The sequence below is a fragment of the Schistocerca serialis genome, chromosome 4 (assembly GCF_023864345.2).
Source record: "Schistocerca serialis cubense isolate TAMUIC-IGC-003099 chromosome 4, iqSchSeri2.2, whole genome shotgun sequence".
Taxonomy (NCBI): Eukaryota; Metazoa; Arthropoda; class Insecta; order Orthoptera; family Acrididae; genus Schistocerca; species Schistocerca serialis.
Window position 1 is genome coordinate 629,426,769 of NC_064641.1, and position 25,854 is coordinate 629,452,622.

Genomic DNA, 25,854 nt, shown 5'->3' on the forward strand with positions numbered 1-25,854 from the left:
ACCACTTGGTAACTAAATTACCGCCATCTGTTTTTCCATCTCGTAGCAACCGACACCTTTGTACCATTGCGACACGCTACCGTTATCTATGTTCGTATTTACATCGATGTGCATAGTCTGCAAACCACTGCGAAGTGAGTAGGAAAGGATACTTATTAATTACATATTAGGGTTCCTTCCTGTTCCCTCACGTATGGAGCGCTGGAAGAAAAAACTGCTTAAATACCTAATCTTTTCTCCGAGGACAGTATAGAAGCGACTTCTACAGGGCTGTTGTATATTGCTGGACTCCTCACGTAATACTGGTTATCAAAACTCCGTGTGTGGGCCTTGGCACGAAAGTTAGTGACTGTACGTCGCCGAGGGCAAACTTCCCACTTACCGTCCGTCTCTCTCTCTCTCTCTCTCTCTCTCTCTCTCTCTCTCTCTCTCACTCACTCACTCACACACACACACACACACACACACACACACACACACACACACACACGCGCGCGCGCGCTTGCACACACTCCCCCACGCACCCGCCCCTACTGTTGATATCTCACCGTTTTTTTTTAATGTCATTACACTCTTACAATTCAAGACACACAGCTCGGAGTCGCAATGCTCGCGTCAATAACGCTATTCTTTTTTCGTTGTTTTTGTGCCAATCATTGTAAATTAGTAACAAACTAAATAAGGGAAACTAATACTCATTACAATTTACATGAAATGTATCCGCAGTTGCTTATTCGAACAGCCGCCAGCTGTATAATTGACCTAAGACAATGAAAATTTGTGGCGGACCGGGATTCGATTGCGTATTTCCCGCTTTACGCTTGCGGTTGCCTTAACTTCGTTGCCTATCTGTGCGCGACTCGCGGCCAGACCCAAACATCCATACGTCGTCGTCCCCGCGTCACAACCACATATGGAAGTTTGGGTTTCATTCATAGCGGCTGCATACGCCGCAGTGCCTACTCCTTCGGACATGCATGCATATCCGAAGGAACATTGCATCGTTCTTTTTAACAACACAGGCACTGCAGTATCGTATTATCTTTACAATTTTGCTGTTTTCGTCCGCTCGACATAACGAGAGGGCCTCCATCTGACACCGAATACAAGAGGCAAGCGTTTCCGCGTAATTAACTGGTAGGTCGTGTAGAACTGCCGCTCAATACAGTCCGCTCTGAATCTCCGCGTTATTTCTTTTTACACAGGGTTTTTCAAAGTCTTGACGTCAAACGTCTAGGGGTGACAGATGACGTCACGGGGTACAACTTTTGTTACAGGCAAAATGTTCACCGACGTTTCTTTGCGACGTAGGTGTCTTTCTATAGAATTCGTCGGCCATTGGACGAGGATATTTCACAGAACTGGCAGGGCATATTAATCAGGTGTGCTGCATAATACGTGCCCCAGTAAACTGACGGAGTGATTTTCACCAAAGAAACTTTAAGAATTGGCATGTCTAAGAGGAGAAAGATATTTTGGAAGCGAATCATGTGTTGGGCCTGGTATCTTTCACGCAGAGCATATGACTCTTATTATAGGCAACATACATTGCATACGTACGGCACCGACACCTTAGTACAAGCTGCCATTTCTCCTGGGTTTAATTAACAACAAAACGACGCAAAGCGTCGCCGGGGAGGTTCAGCGAACATTTTGTCCATACCGAAAGTTGTTCGCTGTCACGTGATCTATCATCTCTAGGCGTTTGATGCAAAGACTGAAACGCCCTGCATATCTCCATCCCTTTCACATATTAATGCTCTCGAATCGGTTCCTGTATAGAACGACATGAAGTTGTGCAACGTGAGCGGGACTCTCCAAAATTAAACATGTTTTGTGCAGTTTCATGGGAAAATGTGTACGGTCCATTTTTCTCTGCTGAGAACACTGTTAAAGGAAGCACATATATCGATATGCTTGAGAACCTTCTTTTCCCGCAGTTGGAGCCTGATTCGTACGACTTCATTTACCAGCAGGATGGGGGACGTCTGGAAGTGCGCGAATTTTTAAATCGAAGGTTTACTTAACGATGGATCGGTCACACTGGACCAAATGATTCAGCCTTGCATTACTGGCCTCCAAGGTCACCGGACCTGACTGTATGGGATTATTTCTTGTGTGGGTTTATATAAGATTCTCTGTTTATGTTTCTCCGTTACCAAGAACAAATAATGAACTGAGACATCGCATAACAGCAGCTGTGGAAGCTGTAACTAAACACATGCTCGCTGCAGTGTGGGAACAATTTGAATACCGCATTGACATATGGCGTGTATCTCAAGGGGGCCTTATTGAACACCTATGGAAAGGTATAGAGAAAAACTTTGTTTCCTGTTCATCAAAAAACAAAATGCATTGTATATGTTTATTACACTGAAGTACCAAAGAAACGGGTGTAGGCACGCGTATTCGAATACAGAGATATGTAAACAGGCAGAATACGGCACAGATGTTAGATCGGTTACTGCTGCTGCAATGGCAGATTATCAAGGTTTAAGTGAGTTTGAACGCGGTGTTATAGTTGGCGCACAAGCGATTGGACACAGCATCTCCGAGATAGCGATGAAGTGGGGATTCTCCCGTACGACCATTTCTTGTGTACACCGTGAATATCAGGAATCCGGTAAAACACCAAATCTACGACGTCGCTGAGGCCGAAAAAAGATCCTGCAAGAACAGGACCGACGATGACTGAAGAGAATCGTTCAACGTGACAGAAGCGCAACCCTTCCGCATATTGCTGCAGATTTCAATGCTGGGCCATCAGTAAGTGTCAGCGTGGGAACCATTCAACGAAACATCACTGATATGGGCTTTCGGAGCCGAACGCCCGTTCGGGTACCCTGGATGACTGCTCGACACAAAGCTTTACGCCTCGCCTGGGCCCGTCAACACCGAAAAAATAGCTTTGAGCACTGTGGGACTTAACATCTGAGGTCATCAGTCCCCTAGAACTTAGAACTACTTAAACCTAACTAATCTAAGGACATCACACACATCGATGCCGAGGCAGGATTCGAACCTGCGACCGTAGTGGTCGCGCGGTTCCGGACTGAAGCGTCTAGAATCGCTCGGCCACCGTCAACACAGACACTGGACTGGACTGGAAGCATGTCGTCGAACGAGACTCGTTTCAAATTGTATCGAGCGCATGGATGTGTACGGGTATGGAGACAACCTTATTAATCCATGGACCCTGCATGCCAGCAGGAGACTATTCAAGCTGGTGGAGGCTCTGTGGTGGTGTGGGCGTATGCAGAGGGCTCTGAGCACTATGGGACTTAACATCTGTGGTCATCAGTCCCCTAGAACTTAGAACTACTTAAACCTAACTAACCTAAGGACATCACACACATCCATGCCCGAGGCAGGATTCGAACCTGCGACCGGAGCGGTCACACGGTTCTAGACTGAAGCGCCTAGACCGCACGGCCACACCGGCCGGCGGGCGTATGCAATTGGAGTGATGTGGGACCCCTGGTACGTCTAGATACGACGGTGACAGGGGGCACGTATGTAAGCATCCTGCCTTGTCACCTGCATCCATTCATGCCCATTTTGTATTCCGAGGGACTTGGGCAATTCCAGCAGGACACTGCGACACGCCACGCGTCCAGAATTGCTACAGAGTGGCTCCAGGAACACTCTTCTGAGTTTAAACACTTCCGGGCCGGCCACGGTGGCCGAGCGGTTGTAGGCGCTTCAGTCGAGAACCGCGCGACTGCTACGGTGGAAGGTTCGAATCCTGCCTCGGGCATGGATGTGTGTGATGTCCTTAGGTTAGTTAGGTTTAAGTAGTTCTAAGTTCTAGGGGACTGATGACCTTAGAAGTTAAGTCCCATAGTGCTCAGAGCCATTTAAACCATTTGAAATACTTCCTCTGGCCACCAAACTCCCCAGACATGAACATTATAGAGCATACCTGAGATGCCTTGCAACTTGCTGTTCATAAGAGATCTCCACCTCCTTTTACGGATTTACGGACAGTCCTGCAGGATTGAAGGTGTCAGTTCTCTCCAGCACTACTTCAGACATTAGTCGAGTCCACGCCACGTCGTGTTGCGACACTTCTGCGTGCTCGCGGGAGCAGTAGACGTTGTTAGACAGGTGTACCGGTTTTTTGGCTCTTTAGTGTAATTTCATAAATATAGACGTGCCAAATCCGAGGATTCTTTTGATACACCCTGTAGATAGGACGTGGGCTCTAAGGTAATAGTTATATTTTTTTTGTTTCTTATGAAATAAGGTTAAAATACGGCAAGTACCCTCTTTTCATCCTAAACTATAGAAAGTGCCCTCTTTCTTGCTTTGCAATATGTGGTAACCCTGGGTGCGCTCATGTTCCGTTCCTGCGCGTGACTCGCATTGCCGCCAGTCGCCGTGCTCGGCTCTCGGCTAACTGCCGGTCCGTCGTGTTGCAGGTGCTGACCCCGCAGAAGGTGGGCGACGTGTACCTGTACGACCTGCCGCCGCAGCGCGGGCCCGCCGCTGCCAGCGCCGCCGCGGCCGCGCAGGAGAAGTACGACGTGCCGCCTGGGTCCTCGCACGTCGTACTGCCGCCGGAGCCCGTCACCTCGCAAGGTAAGCACCGGCTGCTCACCAGCCGTGCATCGAGTCTCACGCCTAGAAAAAGCGAGATTTCAGAAGGAGGTCACAAAATCTTTACAACAAACACAATCTAATCAAAAGTATGGGGACACCCATACGTAATGCGAAGTTGACCTCTAGATGTAACGAAAGGCGGACACGCCAGTAGAAAAGGAAGCGGGGACAACTGTGTTATCAATAGAGAAGCAGTAACAGTCGAATCGGTCAGTCAGGGGAGCTCAGCGACTTCAAATGGTTCTGAGCACTATGGGAGGTCATCAGTCCCCTAGACTTAGAACTACGTGAACCTAACTAACCTAAGGACATCACACACAGCCATGCCCGAGGCAGGAACCGTAGGAGCCGCGTGGTTCCGGACTGAAGCGCCTAAAACCGCTCGGCCACCGCGGCCGGCTCAGCGACTTCGAATGTGCACTAGCGTGGTTGGATATCATTTGCATCACAAACCCGTCAGGGGCATTTCATCCCTTCTCTAGCGTGATTGGATATCACCTGTGTCACAAACCCTTGAGGGACATTTTATCCCTTCTCAAGCTGGCTGAGTCGACTGTTATTGACGTGACTGTGAAATCGCAACGCGAAGGAACTGCCACAACTACACCAAGATATTCAGCACGATTTTGGCACATATATTGTGTTCAAACATTATGAATTACCTCGAAGAAAACGGTCTATTGACACAAAGTCAACACGGATTTGGAAAACATCGTTCTTGTGAAACACAGCTGGCTCTAGGCACTTCAGTCTGGAACCGCGCTGCTGCTACCGTCGCAGGTTCGTATCCTGCCTCGGGCATGGATGTGTGTGATGTCCTTACGTTAGTTAGGTTTACGTAGTTCTAAGTCTAGGGGACTAATGACCTTAAATGTTAACTCCCATAGTGCTTAGAGCCATTTGAACCAACACCATTGGAGCGAAAGTACAAAAGTTCGGGAATTTTTTGAACATACCTCGTACACTATCTGCAGAGCTCAAAATCGGTTAGTATACTCTTTTAGGGGGGAGGGGGTTGACTAAAATGTTGTCCGGTGAGCTAGTGTTACAACCTACACGAGACGGCTACACTTATAAGATGCTTGACGTGCGAGCTGGCTAAGTGGTGTCAGTTCGTTAGGCCGGTATTACAGTATCAAATTTATTTCTCAAAGATTTGATCAAAAATGTGATCAAATATATGTCAAATATATTTGACAAAGATGTTTGACATAGCGCTAGAAGGGGTATTACACTGTCATCATATTTTTCGTCAAAGTTCAAGATGGCTGACAACAACAACTTGTTATTAACTGCAGCAGTTGCATGTACCACAACTGCACTGTGTGCACATGTGGAAGAGAAGGGTGGGAAAAAAAGGAAATATACCTGGGTGAAGCCGTGGGTTTTACGACGACACGATAAAAGCATTCAACAAAACTTGTTACGTGAGCTTATAGTGGAGGGCGTCAAGTCTTACATCAATTACTTAAGAATGGATGAGCATGCATTTCAGTATGTGCTCAGTGAAGTGTATCCTCACATCACAAAGCATAATACTCACTTAAGAACTGCTATATCTGCAGAAGACAGGCTCACTGTAAAACTCCGATTCCTTGCTACAAGAGAGGGTCAGGTCAGGTCAGGTCAGGTCAGGTCAGATCAGATCAGATCAGATCAGATCAGATCAGATCTCCAATCTCCTTAATCTATTTTTGTATTCAGCGTGCCTCACGTTGTAAAGCGCCTCATCAGCTTCATAAATCTCTATTAATTTTGTAGTTGTCGGCAAACACCAATTGTATTTACCGGCAATGTTTATAAAAACACTACAGACCACAGAATGCTGCAGCGATGCTAGCGCTCCGTGTGGCAACATGTCACATTGCAGTGAACAGAAGACAAGCGACTTCTTTGATCAAATCTACAGCGAGGCCCTAGATTTGATCAAATATTGGACGACATTTGACAGAGTTCCCTATTACACTATCAAATATCTTTGACAAAGATAGTGGACAAAGATATTTGACAAAGAAACTTGATAGTGTAATACCGGCCTTAAACACGCGCACAAGAGTGTGAGCCCCACGAGTCCATTGTCGTGGACGTCATTAGACGTGCTGCGATATCTTTAGTCGTCGAGAGCGAGTTGTACTGGGAAGTGGGGCGAGCCCCAGAGCAGAGCAGGGGCTAGAGCGGCTGCTGACGAGCGGGCTGTGTTGCAGACGACGCGTCGGACGAGGGCGAGAGTTACGACGTGCCGCGCGGCTACTACGACGTGCCGAGGCCGGCGCGGCCGCTGCCCAGCAGGCCGCAGACGCCGACGGCGCCGCCGACGCTGACGCCGAGCCCGACGCCGCCGCCGTCGCGGACGGGGTCGCCCGGTCTGACGCGGAGCGCGCCTTGTCGCTTTGCAGGCGGGGAGTCGTACGACGTGCCGCGCGGCTGCTACGACACGCCGCGCTACCCGCGGCCCACGGCCGTCGTGCCGCCCGCCCCCGCCTCCGCCCCCGCCGCCCCCGGCCCGCAGCCCTGCCCGGACAGCTACGACGTGCCGCGACCGCTGGGCGCGCCGCTCACGCCCTCCTCGTCGGCGTCGTCGCTGACGGCCGACTCGTCGCTGCCCGGCTCCAACCGCTCCAGCCTGCTCGCCGCCGAGTACGACGTGCCGCGCCCCCAGCGGCCCGCCTTCACCACGCCGCCCCCGCCCCCGCCACAGACGCCCCCGCATCCCGACAAGCAGCAGCAACACCAGCAACAGGTGAGTACCACTACTTCGTCTGCAGCAGTCCGCCTGCACGACACACAGCCCCATTCCTGCCTAAGTGTAGCGTTGCGAGCAGAAGCACGAGCTCTCCTATATTTTTTTTTATAAGTACAGAACACTGTTTGTGTCGCAGTTGGTCACACAGCATGTTGTTCTCAATGGGGAGACGTCTACAGACGTTAAAGTAACCTCTGGCGTGCCACAGGGGAGTGTTACGGGACCATTGCTTTTCACAATATACCGGGTGATCAAAAGTCAGTATAAATTTGAAAACTTAATAAACCTCGGAATAATGTAGATAGAGAGATAAAAATTGACACACATGCTTGGAATGACATGGGGTTTTATTATAACCACCCATATTGCTAGACGCTTGAAAGATCTCTTGCGCGATGATGGTGATGATCGTGTGCTCAGCCGCCACTTTCGTCATGCTTGGCCTCCCAGGTCCCCAGACCTCAGTCCGTGCGATTATTGGCTTTGGGGTTACCTGAAGTCGCAAATGTATCGTGATCGACCGACATCTCTAGAGGTCGTCCAGTGATTGAAAATACACCCTTAACTGCCTGTTTAGTATTCGCTTAAATTAAATCGCATTTTAAAGGATGAATCCTTATCCTATTATTGATTGAGTGGACTGAAATTTCCATATTTCCTAGTTCTTCCCATAATAAGTTTCGTTTCACCCTGACAAATGCTCACTTGTAGTCTATGAACACACAGCCATATAGAGTAACAGGGTGCATTGAACTCGCTTCTTTTTTCGATGATTTATAATAGACGTTTTTTTCTTTTAGGGACATTAAAACCACGTTATGTAACTATAAAGCAATCTTTTTCTGGACGCCTGCCTTCTCTCGTCTGTCCAGCGGCTGTTGTGCTACTGGTCATCGTGGAAGCCTTTAAAACTGCTGATCTGTGATCGGTACCTTCAGCGGCTACAGATGTTTTCCTGATTCAGTCCAATGCTCTTTATCTACTTCTTTACTTCCTTGAAACGCTTATCAGAGACTTTAGGTCTGATGTCGAACTTTAGTCGTTCTTTCCTTATTGACTCCCATGAGCCGTTACCTATCCCGATCTCTCTCCTATTACTCGCAGTCTGTACAGTCCGTCGATTATCTTAGGACCCAACAGTAAACTCCCCACCTCCGATTCTTTAAGGCCAGGTTTTCATTCAAATGAGCAAAAAATAGGCATTTTTTGAGACGGTGAAAAGACATACAAAGGATCTATTTCGTGTTTATGACTGACCATACGTTGAACTTTATGTTAGATTTTCAATAACAAAAATGTCGCCCTTAACTATGGTTTGATCAAGGGCATGCGAGTTTAAAGTACGCAGACTACGGGCAGCGTAGCCCCTCAGGAGTTACCCGAAATCAAAAATTGATAACATCAGTCAATGGTACATTAAATTTATTGGAGTTGATGCATTACCACAATGAAATCAACTTAAAGTTAACGATATAGTGCTAACTCGAACTTTCAGTTCGATTTGTGGAGGTTTTGTTCACTTTACAAAAAATAGTTAATATTAACAACTTTCATACAATATGAGCAAAAGCTCCCAACGTAAGTGTTTACCATATTAACAGAATCTTCCGTCGGTTCTTGGTAGAACAACATTATAATAATTATAATAATAAATTTATTATTATAAAAGTGTTTACCTTTCGAGGGGTCAAAGGTAGGAGTTGATTTGTTGATCCGTTTTTACTTTTTGCTGCACGCAGTTTTGACAAATCTTTTCACGAGAAAGACCTGTTTAAAGTTTAGGAAAAACTTTTATATGTGTTATTAGTTCAATTTGCATAAAACTAAATGTTGTTATAAATTTTTGATGTCGCTGAACACAGATCTGAAGTTACATTTTGAAAATTTAAAATGGCTAATCCAATGTGGTGGACCGAAAATTGTTTTGACCAAAAGAAGTGTTTTTGTTACTTGCGTTTAGTCTGCAATTCCGTATAACAACCTTTTCGTTAATTGTTCTTGGAGAGCAGTTCCCTCGTTCTTCTTGGCGAGAAAAGCCTATCTGGATATACTGCGTTCGGCAGCCTGCACACGTTGTTCGTCGGCTTTCTCGGCGAATATGTTTGCATGCATACTGCAATATAAATCAATTTGTGAACGTGCGTCACGGCACAAGTTTCTACCCGAGCCGGGCGTCTCCAGCTGAGAGCATACCACGGCGGCCGTCACACTGCTTCGAACAATGGGCTGTTGAGACTTTTGAAACACACGGATTAAAAAAAAATCTTTTCTTCCCAACATTCTAGACACATATACCTTTCAAAAAAAGCAATTAAAAACCGAATTTTCGACCATTTTGAATGAGAACCTGGTCTTAACACGTCCATGACGACGAATACCGCCGGATGGCTCACGCTAAAACATCTCATCGAAAGGCGTCTACCACAGGTGGTTCGCGCTCGACTTTTATCAGTTGTGCTACTAACAATACAATAAGGTGTGATGTATTACCTATCAACCAGGTGTAACGAACAGCTCTGAATATCTGAACAAATAAAATGTCACATAATTTGTGATCAATTTAGTGTAAAATTATTTTATATGATCTCTCGTTTAAAAAATAATAGGTCAATATATTAAAATAGTAGCCTAGGGCGTTTGAATACGAAACCCACCCTACGGCGTGAAAATATAAAGCAGCGCCACTAGATGTAAGATAGCATGAAAACGCGCGTCGCCCTATAGCGAGAAACACAATTCGCAGCGCTGGCGTGAACGTGTTAATCGAACTGCCCTGTGTAAAATAGCTTCAGACGTCATTACTTCTCAAATGAGTTAATTGTTAATTATTTTACGTTAAGCATCTAAAACCTTATGCTGAAGACGCAGAACTCTAATTAGGATGGTTTTATTAGTTCTAGTTTATTGAACCAAAGACTAATGAAAAAGCCGAAGCCAAAACATATAAACCAAAGAAGTGACATCTCCTTTATAGGCTCATGTAAGAAATATTTGGCAAATCCCTCTCGGAAAGCTCGTAAACTGTGCGTTGTACAAAGATATAATGTTACATGTACCTGCAGTGGTATACGTGGATAATGTTTGCGAAATGAGAATCTAAATAATAAATGAAAACATCATGTGTGATGCTGAAATTTCACCGCATGAGCAACGAACATTTAGTAGGCGATAAATTGTTTTCCTTTCCTTTCATTAGAAAATGCTTAGAAAAGTTCGAAATTATTTTTTAAGTTCGTTGGAAGTCGCTAAGTGCTCTCTTTCTCAAATACTGGATAAATTCGTATATAGTCGAGGTAATTTGCGCGTCATGAGTGGAATAAGAGCTGTCCAGGAGATATGATTTTAAATTAAATTTAAAGCTTGCTTCGCTGCCTGTCAGACATTTTATATTGCTGAGAAAATGATCAAAAATTTATGGTGTTGTGATCCACTGACAGCTTTAACAAGGTGTAATGAAGATCATTTACCGCTGTAGTGTTGTGAGGTATGTACATCACTGTTCTTCTCAAATTGTGATAGATTATTTATGAAAAATTTCATTAGCGAATATATATATTGCGGCGGCGCAGTTAAAATGGCTAGCTCCTTGAAGATGTACATACATGAGTGAACACCACATATTATTCTTACTGCTCGTGTTTGTGCAATCAATACTTTCTTTCTAAGTGATGAGTTACCCCAGAAAATTATTCCGTATGACATTATTGGATGGAAATATGCCAAATATGTTAGAAAGCTTATACGTGTGATTCAATGATTAGCTGCTGTAGGAAGAGCAATAGTGACTGAAATTAATTGTTTGAGAAACTCGGTAATATGCTTCTTGCAGTTCAAGTTTTCAATATGTACAGCCAAAAATTTGGAGCATTCTACACTATTTACTGACAAGGGGAAGGTCTCAGACACGGCCAACGGATTCGGCTCAAATTTGGCAGGTCGCTTGTGTACAACCTAAAACGAAGCAATCTAAGTTATTTTGAGTCAACACCACCTCGTTTTTGAGAAAATCACCCCAGAAGTTGTGAAGAGCAATCGACTCAAAATTGGAGGGATCGATAGATAATTGTAAATAGAGCATTTTTCATCATCGGGTATGGGGTCCGCAAACGCAAACTTTTCTAGAAATCGAGGAATGAACCTTACATAACTGTCGCTTCTGTAACCCCATGGTAAACGCTTTTCGGCGACAGCGCTGATAGCGCACCGGCCAAGGTAACTCGCTGGGTCTCGAAGAACCCGGGTTCGAATCTCGAAAGATAGGACACAACAAACAATAACTAGTTACTACAACATAAACAGACGAGCTAGTTACTACAAACTACATACAGTACTCTTCATATGTTACTTACGGAAGGGCACTGTATTCATTCACAAAACGTATTTCATTCGGTGCATTAACGACGGAAAAATCACTACATGTATCCGCGAGGTTCGCGGCAGCCTAATGACGGAAAACAACTCTTTCCGATTGACTTCTATAAGGCTCGTGCTGGACACCTTCACTCTTCCAGGTTCCCAACTATGATATGACGAAGAGGCAACCAGGACAACTTAACTCTCCGCGCGTGCATTCTGTCCTGTACCTCGCTGTAAACAAGCGTCGCGCGGTTGGCTATCTGTGATCCCTCGTGACGAATTCGCAGCACTCTTACTCGGAGTTGTTTTCATGTGACAAGGCTTAAAAGTTTAATACTTTACTAACTCACGTCGTTTGGGAAATTAGTTTGCCTACCTTATTATTATCATTCCTTATTGATTTACTTACCTTATTAACCCTCCTATCCCTATCAATTGAGACATGGAAAGATACAAACGAAAAGAATAACATCCGCTAGGTTTCTTCGAGATTCGAACCCGGGTTCTCCCATTCCGAACCAGTTACTTTGGCCATTGCGCTAGGGGCGCTACCGGCGAAAAGCTTTTTGCGTGTCGGTACAGAAGCGGCAGTTGTAAAAGTTTCTTACCCCCATTTCTGGAAAAGTATGCGTTTTCGGACCTCATATCTGATGATGAAAAATACTCTACTTACAATTATCTATCGATACCGTCAATTTTGTGTTGATTGCTTGTCATAACCTTTAGGGGCGATATTCTCAAAAACGAGGGGGTGTTGACCCAAAATATCTTAGACTCCTTCATTTTAGGTTGTACACAAGCGACCTGCCAAATTTGAGCCGAATCGGTTGGCCGTGTCTGAGGCCTTCCCCTTGTGAGTCCGGCTCATGTGCTACGTCTGTGGAGTCTTGTACGCAACGGAGCAAGGGAGACGATGTTTTTATGGATGGTCGGTATCCTCTTTCTACAACAGAAATGCACACGTGGGTTAATACGGTGCTTTATTTACATGAACTGAAAATATGTACTTAACTTGAATAGAGTCCATGTTTTGTGGTAGTAATAGTCCTTTTGCCGACTGATGTAATGTCAAAATCGGTAATCTCGCCATTACAAACTTTAGTTTGTCACTGCTAGTAAAGTACGATTCTGATTGAGGTAAACTAATCCCGCTATAATAATAATAATAATAATAATAATAATAGTCACTCATCTGAACACTATGTACTGTAGTAGCCTGTGATGAACTAAATCCGCTCTGTGAGTAAACTGACAGACGTCAGACTGGATGATTGAGGGAGGCCCTCCGGTCAGCAGCGGCCTAAATACATCCTGTTGAGCGGGCGTTGGCGCCGCGTTGCTTGCAGGTGTCTCTCTGACCTCTCTCGTGATAGGCGCACTTGATCCAGCACCTACTAATCGATCTTCGCGCTTCATCTTTGCCCTCTGGCCTCCTGGCGACGGCTTACGCCAGCATAACATCAGAGGTTGGTGTGACTTTTTGTTGGTCAAAACTGAATGTAGCGTGATTTTTCAAAATTTAGGTGCAGTCCATTTTGAGAGAACCAATTCCGTTTACCAACTCTTCTGTCGCTTTCTCTCTAATGGGATTTGTTATAATACTTATGTCATCTGCAGAAAGTGTCTCTTTTGCTTGTTGAGTGTTAATTGGAGGTCACTGAAATAGGAATGGGCCCAAAATTGAACCCTGTGTGACAGCATTTGTGCTGTTTTCCGAGTCACTAAAATTTTCTACCTCTCCGACAGTGCCTGAATTATTCAGCACAACCTTTTGCATTCTGTTTGTCAAGTATGATTCGAATCAGCTGTGTGTAAATCCATCAGTTCCATAAAACTTGAGTTTTTCAAAGAGAGTATCATAATCTACACAATCAGACGTCTCGGAAAAATTAAAATACCAACTGTAGCTTGTACTATGTGATGAGTGAATGTCCAGATAGCATTCTCGGTCCAGAAATCCTACCGGAGGATGTTGCGCCCAAACGTCTCGGCTTCTCTCATTCTGTAGGTGAGTTATACGAGGGTATTTCGGAAAGTAAAGATACATCTTACGCCAGAGGAACAGAAGAGTTTTGGCGAGCAAGTTGGCAACACTGGTGTTAACCTTGAACCGTTAGCTTTCTCCTTGTGGTCGTTCGGCAGTTGAACGTTGCTTCTGATTGGAGTACGTCGTGTTTGAAATGGCTGCGCCAATTCAGAATCCCGCCAAATGCGAGTGCGCTCCGTCATACGTTTTCTTCATGCAAACGGTGAGCAACCAGTGGATATTCACAAAGAAATTGTCTCTGTTTATGGGAACATTACGAATCGACAAAATGTAGCGAAATGGTGTAGTCATTTCTCTGAAGGTAGGACTGATGTTCATGACGAACAAAGAACAGGTCGGCCATCTGTGATCTCTGATGCCTTCTTCGGAGAACAGAGGAAGCAGTTCGTGTGAATAGACGTCTCACATTGAAAGAATTGCATCAGATCATACCGGACGTGTCAATGACAACACTTTATGACGTTGTGACTGTCAAGTTAGGGTACAGGAAATTGTGTGCGCGCTGGGTTCCAAAACTGTTAACGGAAGAACACAAAAAGAAAAGGATGGGCTTTACACTCGACTTCCTCACACACTATGCTGAAGTAGGTGATGAGTTCCTTGATCGCGTTGTGACAGGTGATGAGACGTGGGTTTATCCCATACACCTGAATCCAAGCAACAATTAATGCAATGGCGCCATTCGAATTCACCAAAAGCCAAGAAACGCAAAACGTCGATTTCAGCGAAGAAAATCATGGCTTCTGTTTTTTGGGACAGACAAGGCATTCTTCTGTTGGAATTTGTGCCTCCTGGAAAGACAATTAATGCTGCTGCATATTGCCAGACTTTGAAACGTCTTCGAATGGCAATTCAAAACAAACGGAGGGGAATGCTGACAAGTGGAGTCCGATTGCTTCATGACAACGCCCGGCCTCACTCAGCGCTCGTAAACAAAGCACTACTCAAACAATTGAAATGGGACGTATTGGACCATCCGCCATACAGCCCGGACCTTGCGCCCACCGACTTCCATGTCTTCCGTTACTTGAAGTCACATCTTGTTGGAAAATCATTCCACGACGATGAAGAGATCAAAGATGAAGTTGACATGTGGTTCCGACAACCTTCCATGACTCTGGGGTACAATAGCTTGTGCACCGACTTAACAAATGTTCGGATAATGGGGGTGATTATGTCGAAAAATAACAAATAATCCAGTTAATAAGATGTAACTGACGTTTTCTAAATAAATGTTCTATTTAAGGACTGCGAGCCATTGTATCTTAACTTTTCGAATGCCCTCGTATAGCAGTAGTAACGGTTGCAGCTGTACGACGTGCCGCCGGCGAGCAGCCCGCTGCCGCTGGAGCTGGGCTCTGCGCTGGACTCGCTGGAGCGGCTGCAGGCGGAGGCGGCGGGCGCGACGTCGCGGCTGCTGGGGCTGGCGGGCCCGCAGTGGCGGCGGCGCGACCGGCTGGAGGCGCGCCTCATGGACGTGCGGCTGGCGGCGGTGCGGCTGCGCTCGTCGCTGCACGACCTGGCCGACTTCTGCGAGGGCGCGCTGGGCAACGCGGCGCGCGCGCCCGACAAGGCGCTCGCCCCCAAGCTGCGGCCGCTGGCGCGCGCGCTGCGAGACGCCGACCGCCTCGTGCAGGACGCGGCCGCGCAGCTCGACGCCGCCAACTGGGACCTCGACCGCCTCGCCAGGGACCAGGTCGGCATTTCCCTGCTTAACTCCCGTTCACGCTCGGCCGAGCTGCAGGCGCGTGATGCTCAGCCCTCTGCGATATGCAACGGCAGGGCGAATAAATTTTATGGCGCATTCATGTATACACTACTGTCCACTAAAATTGCTACACCGAGAAGTAATGCAGATGATAAACGCGTATTCATTGGACAAATATATTATACTAGAACTGACATTTAAGTACATTTTCACACAATTTGGGTGAATAGATCCTGAGAAATCAGCACCCAGAACAACCACCTCTGGCCGTAATAACGGCCTTGATACGTCTGGCCACTGAGTCAAACAGAGCTTGGGTGGCGTGTACATGTACAGCTGCCCGTGCAGCTTCGACACGATACCACAGTTCATCGAGAGTAGTGACTGGCGTATGGTGACGAGCCAGTTGCTCGGCCACCATTGACCAGACGTTTTCAATTGGTGAGAGATCTGGAAAATGTGCTGGCCAGGGCAGCAGTCGAACATTTTCTGTATCCAGAAAGGCCCGTAAAGGACCTGCAACATGCGGTCATGCATTATCCTGCTGAAATGTAGGGTTTCACAGGGATCGAATGAAGGGTAGAGCCACGGGTCGTAACACATCCGAAATGTAATGTCCACTGTTCAAAGTGCCGTCAATGCGAACGAGAGGTGACCGAGACGTGTAACTGATGGCTCCCCGTACAGTCACGCCAGGTGATACACCAGTATGGCGATGATGAATACACGCTTCCAATGTGCGTTCACTGCAGTGTCGCCAAACACGGATGTGACCCTCATGATGCTGTAAACAGAACCTGGATTCATCCGAAAAAATGACGTTTTGCCATTGGTGCACCCAGGTTCGTCGTTGAGTACACCATCGCAGGTGCCCCTGTCTGTGATGCAGCGTCAAGGGTAACCGCAGCCGTGGTCTCCGAACTGATAGTCCGTGTTGCTGCAAACGTCGTCGAACTGTTCGTGCAGATGGTTGTTGTCTTGCAAACGTTCCCATCTGTTGACTCAGGGATCGAGACGTGGCTGCACGATCTGTTACAGCCAAGCGGATAAGATGCCTGTCATCTCGACTGCTAGTGACACGAGGCTGTTGGGATCCAGCACGGCATTCCATATTATCCTCCTGAACCCACTGATTCCACATTCTGCTAACAGTTATTGGATCTTGACCAACGCGAGCAGCAATGTCGCGATACGATAAACCGCAACTGCGATAGGCTACATTCTCACCTTTATCAAAGTCAGAAACGTGATGGTACGCATTTCTCCTCCTTACACGAGACATCACAACAACATTTCACCAGTCAACTGCTGTTTGTGTATGAGAAATCGGTTGGAAACTTTCCTCATGTCAGCACGTTGTAGGTATCGCCACTGGCACCAACCTTGTGTGAAAGCTCTGAAAAGCTAATCATTTGCATATCACAGCATGTTCTTCCTGTCAGTTAAATTTTGCGTCTGTAGCACGTCATCTTTGCAGTATGGCAATTTTAATGGCCAATAGTGTATTAGTGCAGTGTCTGTCAGAGCAGTGTTTCTTCAGACATGTGTGCATGTCCAAAGGAACATCCTTTTTTTATTGTTAACTTACATAACCCATTACCTAGTAACAAAAGTGGCTGCTACTTTCTAGACATTACTAATGACTTACAATAACAGTGATATCTACATTTATAGTGTACTTTTACAACAAAATGTTACAAAAAATCGCCTTCTTAGTCACTCCAGATATTCGGGAGCGTTGCCCATCCCTACCACGAGGAGGTGGGCCATCTACTACCTAAGAAAACCACTGCCATTTCACATTTATTTTTCTTCCCTCCACCACCCTTACTTAACACAAAGACTACTTTACAAAAGAATCTACTGCTACACAATGTGAAACTAAACTTGTGCTTCTGCGCTGTATACACAAAAACTATTTTACGAGGAATCTACTGCTACGAATGTGGATCTGAACTTGTGCTTCTGTGCTAACATAAACCAAAAAAGTTTTACAAACAAAATCAGAAAACATGGAGAAAATCAACGTATACCAAGTATTTACAATTTGTACAATTACAGTTTGCAGTTTATACAACTCAGTGTCTGGTCGAGTTTGTGTCTTGATCGGGTTTGAGTTTGGACTGCAAAAAGGCAACCCTTCCATTGGAATCCCCCCTTGGGGCACCACTCGTGTCTATGTTTCCATAGAGCAGGGAGGTCCCTCCATCATCTTCCTTCTTGCCCTCTTTGCGGTCCCCAGACCATTTAAGTCCCCCATTGGAGATAGGCAGACAGGCACCCTAGCCAACGGCAATCCAGAGAGGACGAGAACCTGCCATTCCACTCTCCATGGGAATGTAACTGTTGGTTTTTGCCACTGATAATGCACAATACTCCTCAGTCAGTCCTTAGGAGTACGGATTTTCTCTAGTAATTCAGTAGTTTTATTCAAATATTTATTTTGAAAACTGTGAGACTTGATCAACCAGATTTTATAGTGTGCTGTAAGTTTTAGGGTTTCTTAATGCTTCCATTATTGGTGTATTTTGTAGTTCTTGCCTTGCCTCAAAGGCAACTGGCTTGAACTCCAGGCATTCCAGGACAACATGCTCAGGCGTCCCTACAGGGGCACCACAGACACATTCAGGTGTAGGACGGCTCCCTATCCTTTGGAAATATGTAGGGTAGGGACCGTGTCCTGTTAAAAAATGAACAATACCTGGTGTTGGTATAAAATGTCCAAAGGAACAGATACTACAGAAGATCAGATTCGCATATTGCGAATACAGTTACGCAACAGCTGTACAATTTACCAGGAACACATGAAAATTTGTCCGGACCAGGACTCGAACCTGGGTTTTGCCAATTGTTGTGGGCAGTCACCTCAACCTCTTCAGCTATCCGAGTGCACAGTTTTCAGGGTAAAGTGAACACAAGATGATGAGAAAACTAAATGCAGGATGTATCAAAGAGAGTCGTCAAATTTTAAAAAATTATAACTATTTCAGATATGTGCATGAACAATGTAATGTTGGAAACAGCAAACTCTAGAGTTTTACACGGTTCCCAGTAGGTAGCAGCAGCGTGCGTCCACTTCAGTTCTAGTAAAAATGGGTTTGGAACAACAGAAAGTGTTTTGTGTTCTACGCTTTGTGCAGTGTGGGTTGGTAATAACCGTTCTGCGTAACTTTCGTACTATGTATGGTGTGAATCCTCCTACAGCACTGAGCATCAGATGATGGCATGAACAATTCTGACAAACTGGTTGTCTGTGTAAAGGAAAATTGCCTGGCCATCCCAGAGTGTTTGAGACAGACATCAAGCACATTGGCCATAGTTTCACAAGAAGTCCTCAGAAATCCGTTTGCCATGCAGCTCAACATGACCCCTATGTCCGTCTGGGTGTATTGCACTGACGTTTACACGTGAAACCATACAAAATTCACTACTGCAAGCTCTTCATGAAGATAACAAACAACACATGTTGAGTTCTGTAATTATGCTCTTGGCAAGGTGAAGGATGACAGTTTTCTTCCACACTTAGTTTAGTGATGAGGCAACATTCCATTTAAATGGAAAGGCGCCATCATAATGTGAGGATATGGGGTACAGAACAACCACATGAAGTTGTACAACAAGAAAGACACTCTCCAAAATTTAATGTGTTTTGTGCCGTTTCACGGGAAAGGGTTTGTGGTCCTTTTTTTTTTTTTTTTTTTTGCCGAGAACTTGTTACAGGAAGCCCATATCTCGATATGCTTGAGAACTTTCTTTTTACGCAGTTGGAGACTGATTTAAATGACTTCATTTACCAACAGGATCAGACACCATCACACTGGCATCTGAAAGTACAGGAATTTTTAAATTAAAGGATTGCTGAACAGTGGATCAGTCATACTGGACCAAACAATTCAGCCTTACATTACTGGCTTCCAAGGTCACCACATCTGACTATGTGATTGTTTCTTGTGGGAGTTTATAAAAGACTCTGTTTATGTGCCTCCATTACCAACAACAATGAATGAACTGAGATGTCACATAACAGCAGCTGTGGAAGCTGCAACTCAAGACATGCTCGCTACAATATGGGAACAATATCAATACTGCATTGACATAAGCCATGCATCTCAATGGGGATTACTGAACCCCTATGACAAGGTATCGAAAACATTTTGTGAGGTTCCCGTTCATCAAAAAACAAAATTCCTTGTATATGTTTATTAGTTTCAGAAATATAGATGTGCCAAATCAATGACGCTTTTTGATGCACCCTGTGTATCTTTCCCTGTGCACAGATCACAGATTGTGTGAACACTATCAGATGTACACACTGGGGCATGGAGATCTGGTCAGTCACAGAAACTTGCTCAGACAGCCGAAGTGGTTAAGGCGACTGCTCGTGACAGGCAAACAAATTTCATTTGTTTCTGGTAAACTGCATAGCTGTTGTGTAACTGTATTCTCAATCTCAAAATTTATTTATGTAGCACATGGCATCTAGCATGAGGATTGCAAAGACTTGTGGTATGTGTAGGACTTGGCAGAAATGAGTAACATAAGTGGGAGCTACAGATGGCCAATCATTTGGAGAAAATAGCATTTTTGGCATGATTCAGGCGACAGATGTGCCATGTATGTTGGCATAGCTTCCCAGCAATTGTTGGCATTGTGAAAAGAATGCACAGCACTAATCCACAGGTCATGGTATCGTGACCCTGTGCAGAAATATTTTTATTTTATTTTCAGCTTTTACGTTACTTAAACTGCTAATAAACTGAATTATGTTCATCATATTGTGTTTATTAATATTTTCATGAAAGATGTGGGAAGGGAAGGGAAAGAAAATTTGTTATTGCAGTTAAATTTTAATGAAAGGATTGTAAGGCTCACACTAGAACTTCGTATACAAAGTTAGATACTCTTAATATTTCACAATTGTTGATTTATACATGTTAGATTGATGGTCATCATAAAAACAGTCTAGCAGTAATTCTCTTAGAATTTTCCACACATTACATACACTGCATTTTTATAGTGATATTGATGTGTTAAAGTTTCTATAGTAAAACAGTATTCTCACTGTGTTTTTACGCTATTCTTGGAAAATTCACATTATTCAATCAACAGCTAGCAAGGGAATGAGCTCTGTAGCTGTAATTGGCACTGACCCCAATGGCCAGTGGGCTATTTTACCCACACCAGGGATCTGTCGTTAAAGTGCAGCTACCGAAGGCTATTCAGAGGTCAAAATGAAACCAATGGAATACCAAGTCCTGTATGCATTAATTAAAATTGCTTTTTGGAAAGTTACTTGCAAAGTCCTTGAGGATGCTGTAAGTACAATCCTTTCTTGTAAATTTATTTGCATTCCTATATTTTCTTTTGCCTTTTCTTTTCATGCCTTTCATGAAAATATTAATAAATGAAATATATTGAGCATTATTTCAGTTTATTTGCTGTGGAAATAAGGTAAAAACTGAAAATAACAAATTACCATTCCATACTCTTTCTGGTGCACCAACTGCTGTCTGGAAACTGCACTTCACGGATACCAAAACTGCTGTTTTTCCTAACATTTGGTCATGTGGAGCTCCCACTTCTGTCTCTTTCATTTCTGGCCAAGCCCTGCATATACCATAAATTATGATGAAATTGGTGATGAAGAGTAAGCATGATCCCCTTGTAAGTACTTTTCACTGTTGAGTTACATTACACTATTTCTCAACATTTAAGACATAATAACAAACTTAATCCTATATGCTCTGTTGTTGCAGTCTTTGCTGACGAGTTCCATAGTCTGCCTCATTGTGCAGCAGTGGCACTGGTGAGGACAGCATTCCTCATTTAAATAAGTGAATATGCACATCTTCCATATCCTGCTCTCTGTGGGTTGAGAGTTGAGCATATCTTGTGGGTTTGATCGAGCCCAGGGGCTTCCTCAATAATACGAGCCAACAACTGCCATGTTGTTGAGGTGTGTTGGAGCCATTTCCTCCCCCAGGAACTGGTGATTGTTAACCCCAGTGAGACTATTTGCAAGTGCAAGAGGAGGATACCTTGAACAAATTGATTCTGAAATCAGGAAAATCAGAACACAATCGAAGTCCCAGGCTTCCTTGAATCTAGTTGTATTCCCTGATCAAGGCTTCTTTCCATTGCAGATTTTGGGGTGATATGTGACATAGGACAGGCTGCCATATGGTGGAAGTAGACTTAATTATTCCCGAAATGATATGCATAGTATTAATAAGCTGCACATTAATTTTGTTTACATGAGCACTGTGACATCATGCCAGTGCACAGTACTCTGCTGCAGAGTACACTGAGCTCAGTGCAGAAGTTCACTGAGTTGTTGCTGATTACCCCTGTGTGGTTCCACAGAGTTTTTGAATGAGATTATTTCTTGTCCTCAGTTTAGTGGCAATATTTGTGAGGTATGATTTAAAAGACAGAATTCTATGTAGTTTGGCATCCACATATATTGTCTCCTTATTGTGGCTGAGATGTTTGTCATCAGTATAGATATCCAGACTCTACTGGAGTGTCTGTTATTAAGATGGAAGCAATTCACTTCTGTCTTAGTGGCATTAAGTCTAACACTCAGTCTTTAGAAGTATCCTGCTACTACAGACTTTTCTTCCAAAGTTTCAAAACAAAGGTTTCTTTTCTCTATAGCGCAATATTCAGCATAACCAATTTTTTTACAAACTGTTTCTGGCTAAGCAGCAGTAGGGCTGATACCAAGCCTTGAGGTAAGCCATTTTGGAGGAATTTCTGGTTACTGATTTTGTTTCCCATGATGACCTGGAATCCTCCATTACCAATCAAGTTCTCAATAAGCTTTGTAACTTTTCTGGAATACAGTTATCTTCATCAGTTTACAGAATGAGCCTTTTCTCCAGATGGTATTGTAGGCTGCTGATAGATCAATGAAAGCCATGGATGTTTTCTTTTGAAAGCCCACTTCAGTATGTGAAATGAGAGCCAGGACTTACTCAACATAGCTTCAATTGGGGAGAAAGCCAGCCTGTTCTACTGGGACAGCCATGAGTATCATTTGACCAATCCTGTTAAGCAGTACTAATTCTAGAAGTTTGTTTACCACACTAAGCAGTGCAGTGGGGCAGTAGTTTTGCAGAAGAGCTTCAGGTTTACTGGCCTTTGGGGTAGCAATTATCTTGGCACACTTAAATAAGAAGTGTCAGAACCTGGTGATGATTACTGACTTGTATAGCAGCTTGCATTGCCACAAAGAACTCTCATGGGTGCAGAAAGGCCACGAAGTTGCAGCATGTTCAGGCTTGATGCTATTCCTCAACAATTTACTAAGCTGCTCCAACACCACCTCATTGGGCACATACGTTGTGGCATACTCATTGACTCGCTTGCGGGCAGGCACAACTATAGTGTAGGCTACCCTCCAGGTAGCCTACCCTCTTGCACACTTCTGCACTTGTTGCACTTGTGTGACCTACTTGCACACTGCTGCCTGTGGATGCAAGGCCATGGCAATAATGTCACAAAACTACAGGTGGTGGATATGTTGGGATGGGCACATGACAGCAAGGTCTTCGGTGCCCATATACACTACAGCCCAGCAACCTGGTTGCCCACTACTGCCCATGGGTGCTCAGCAGGCACTCAAGCTGGAATAGCCATCCTAGATTATATTCAAAATCTCTCCACAATGTCCTGTGAAGTGAGGGCATCTGATTCTGTAAATAGGTACATTAAGCTCGGCAGCTGCATTGGTGCCTTTTGAGAGGAGTAGGCTATGTGCTCACACTGAGTTTCACTCTCTCTCATCAGCATCGTATAACAAAAACATAATGGTACACTATATATTGTTCAGCCAGAACATTATGACCACCTATCCAATAGCCGGAATGTTCACCTTTGGCATGGAGAACGGCGGCGATGCATTGTGGCATGGAAGCATTGGGTTCTTGTTAGGTCACTGGAGGGAGTTGGCACCATATTTGCTCACACAAGTCACCTAATTTCGATAAATTCTGGGGCTAGGGTGACAAGCTGCTATGCTGTGTTCAATCACATCCTCGAAGTGTTCGATCAGATTCAGATCTGGCGAGTTGGGAGGCCAGCAAATCAATTAGAACCTGCCACTGTGTTACTTGGACAACTCCATTACACTCCTGGCATTGGGACATGGCACATTATCCTTCTGAAAAACCACCACTGCCTTCAGGAAACATGACTGTAATGAAGGGGTGTATGTGGTCCGCAACCAGTATATGACACTCCTTGGCCAATGTCTTGAACAAGCTCCACTGGACCCATGGATGTCCATGTGAATGTTCCCCAGAGCATAATGGAGCTGCATCCCAACAGTACAGGTGTCAAGGAGCTGATGGATTCACACCCTCCCATCAGCATGATGAAGAAGGTATCGGGATTCGCCACACCATGCAATGCTCTGCCATTGTGCCAACGTCCAGCGCCAATGGTCACATACACACTTCGGTCATATGTGCCGATGTCATGGTGTTAACATTGGCACATTCATGGGTTGTCAGCTGCAGAGGCCCATCATTAGGGGTGTTCAGACATACTTGTACTTTGGCCAGCATTAAAATCTGATGTTAATTCCACCACTATTTGCTGCCTGTCCTGTTTCACCAGTCAGCCCAAGGCAACGACATGCGACATCTGTAATGAGGGGTGGCTGCCCAATCTCGTGATGTCTGGACATGGTTTCACCTTGGTTTCAGCATATGTTGAAGACACTGACCACAGAACTTCTTGAACACCCGACGAGTCGTGCAGTTTCTGAAATGCTCGTACTAAGTCTCTGAGCTGTAACAATCTGCCCTCACTCAGCCTCAGATAGACTGTGTGCCTTCCCATTCTACAAATGGGTAGCATGCTCACTGATACTACACGCACTGTGCCTGTGTCTGACTTGCAGTCATTCCTTGCCAAGAGATGCTGCTATTGCCAGGACAGGATTATATCTATAGTAGGTCAGTGGTCATAATGTTCTGGCTGATCAATCCATTACACTTGCCTACACTCCACAAATATACATATGACATAGCTCTAACATATCTGCAAGGAAAGGGCCAATGTGTACAGAGGAAGAATACCTTTTCCTCTGCCAGGTGGCTGAACCCGCTCTGTGGGATATCCTAGCCAATGATGCCAGTTGACATTTATGCTTTTCCTTGTTGCTTACTCAGCTTTGCTGTGTTGATGCAGTGCTCTAGAATGGGATGTGATGTTAGTGTCAAAATCAGTGTCAGTGTTTGCCATGAAGAAAGTTTTGGTGTTGACATTGAGGAGGGTGATGTTATCTGCTGATGTCAAATGTTGAACTTTTTTCTTTTTTTGCGTGACCCATTGCAAAAGTTCCATGAAGTCCTCACTATTTTTTCCATGGGCAATGTTCCAGAAAATCAGCCAGATATCTGAAAGGAAAAACTTTTACATTTTACAATGTGCAATACCTGGACAAAGGAAAAGCTCACACTCTGCATAAATTGATGAAAGAACTTTCCTTAAATATCGTTTTGTTAGCAGTGAAAAACTCATCTCTACTGAAGAAGAAAAATACATTCGTTTTTTACTTTATTTGGTCTCTTGAAAGAAAATAAGCAAAACTGTAATATAAAATGGCTCAATGTGTTGCCTTTTTAATATTATCTGATGCAGTTGTATGTATATATTTTCTCTTGCAAATAAATGTTGATCTTTTGAAATGTCTGGATAATACTTTTCCTCTTGTTTCACTTCTCGTCAGTTTATCATATGAACTTCGTAAAGAACATCAGTTGTGAAGTTTGTTTTGCCCAATAATAAACTTTATAATGGCTAATTTTTAATTCTGATACAATATTCTGAGTTTTTATGTAACAGATGTATCTCATAATCTCACTTTCAATGTTCTGTTCTGTGATGAGAGGACAAAAATTGAGTTGATGTGTCCATTCTGTTGATGTCGAGTATGACCCAACCTTTATACATCGGTGGTTTATCCAAACAGCATATTGAAAACTTCTCTTCAAATCTTCTGTGGTGTCAAGTGATGTCACACTTATGGCTGTGCCCAGAAACTGCGCACTGTCAGCGCTGAGCCGTGTGCAACACTAATTATGCAACATGCTCATATACAGATGTACCTGGAAACATTAATTGGTGGATCTAGATTAATTATGTGACCTGCTACATTTGTAAACTCATTCATAAAATTATTTTAAATAGGGGTTGCCATCATCACTCTGATCCACAAGACAGGGTTAAACTTCTCACTTCTCTAAAGCCAATAATTAAAGCCCTTCACTGTGTAACTGTTCTCAAGAAGATTCCAGGATCTGATTCCTGGACTGGAATATTTGTTGTTAATCCCCACAATAACAAAGTAGGAATATGATTTAGAGTCATCAGGGAAAAGGCAACACA

General features: G+C 44.4%; 1 protein-coding gene across 2 annotated transcripts in view; it reads left to right on the forward strand.

Annotated features, from left to right (window-relative positions):
- LOC126475457 (breast cancer anti-estrogen resistance protein 1) overlaps nt 1–25,854 on the forward strand; it is a 547,820-nt gene that overhangs the window by 509,627 nt on the left and 12,339 nt on the right. For both annotated transcript variants that reach the window (XM_050103334.1, XM_050103335.1), the window contains exons 4-6: nt 4,422–4,581; nt 6,999–7,342; nt 15,058–15,444. In XM_050103334.1, the coding sequence (XP_049959291.1) occupies nt 4,422–4,581; nt 6,999–7,342; nt 15,058–15,444 (891 nt within the window). The remainder of the gene's footprint in view (nt 1–4,421; nt 4,582–6,998; nt 7,343–15,057; nt 15,445–25,854) is intronic.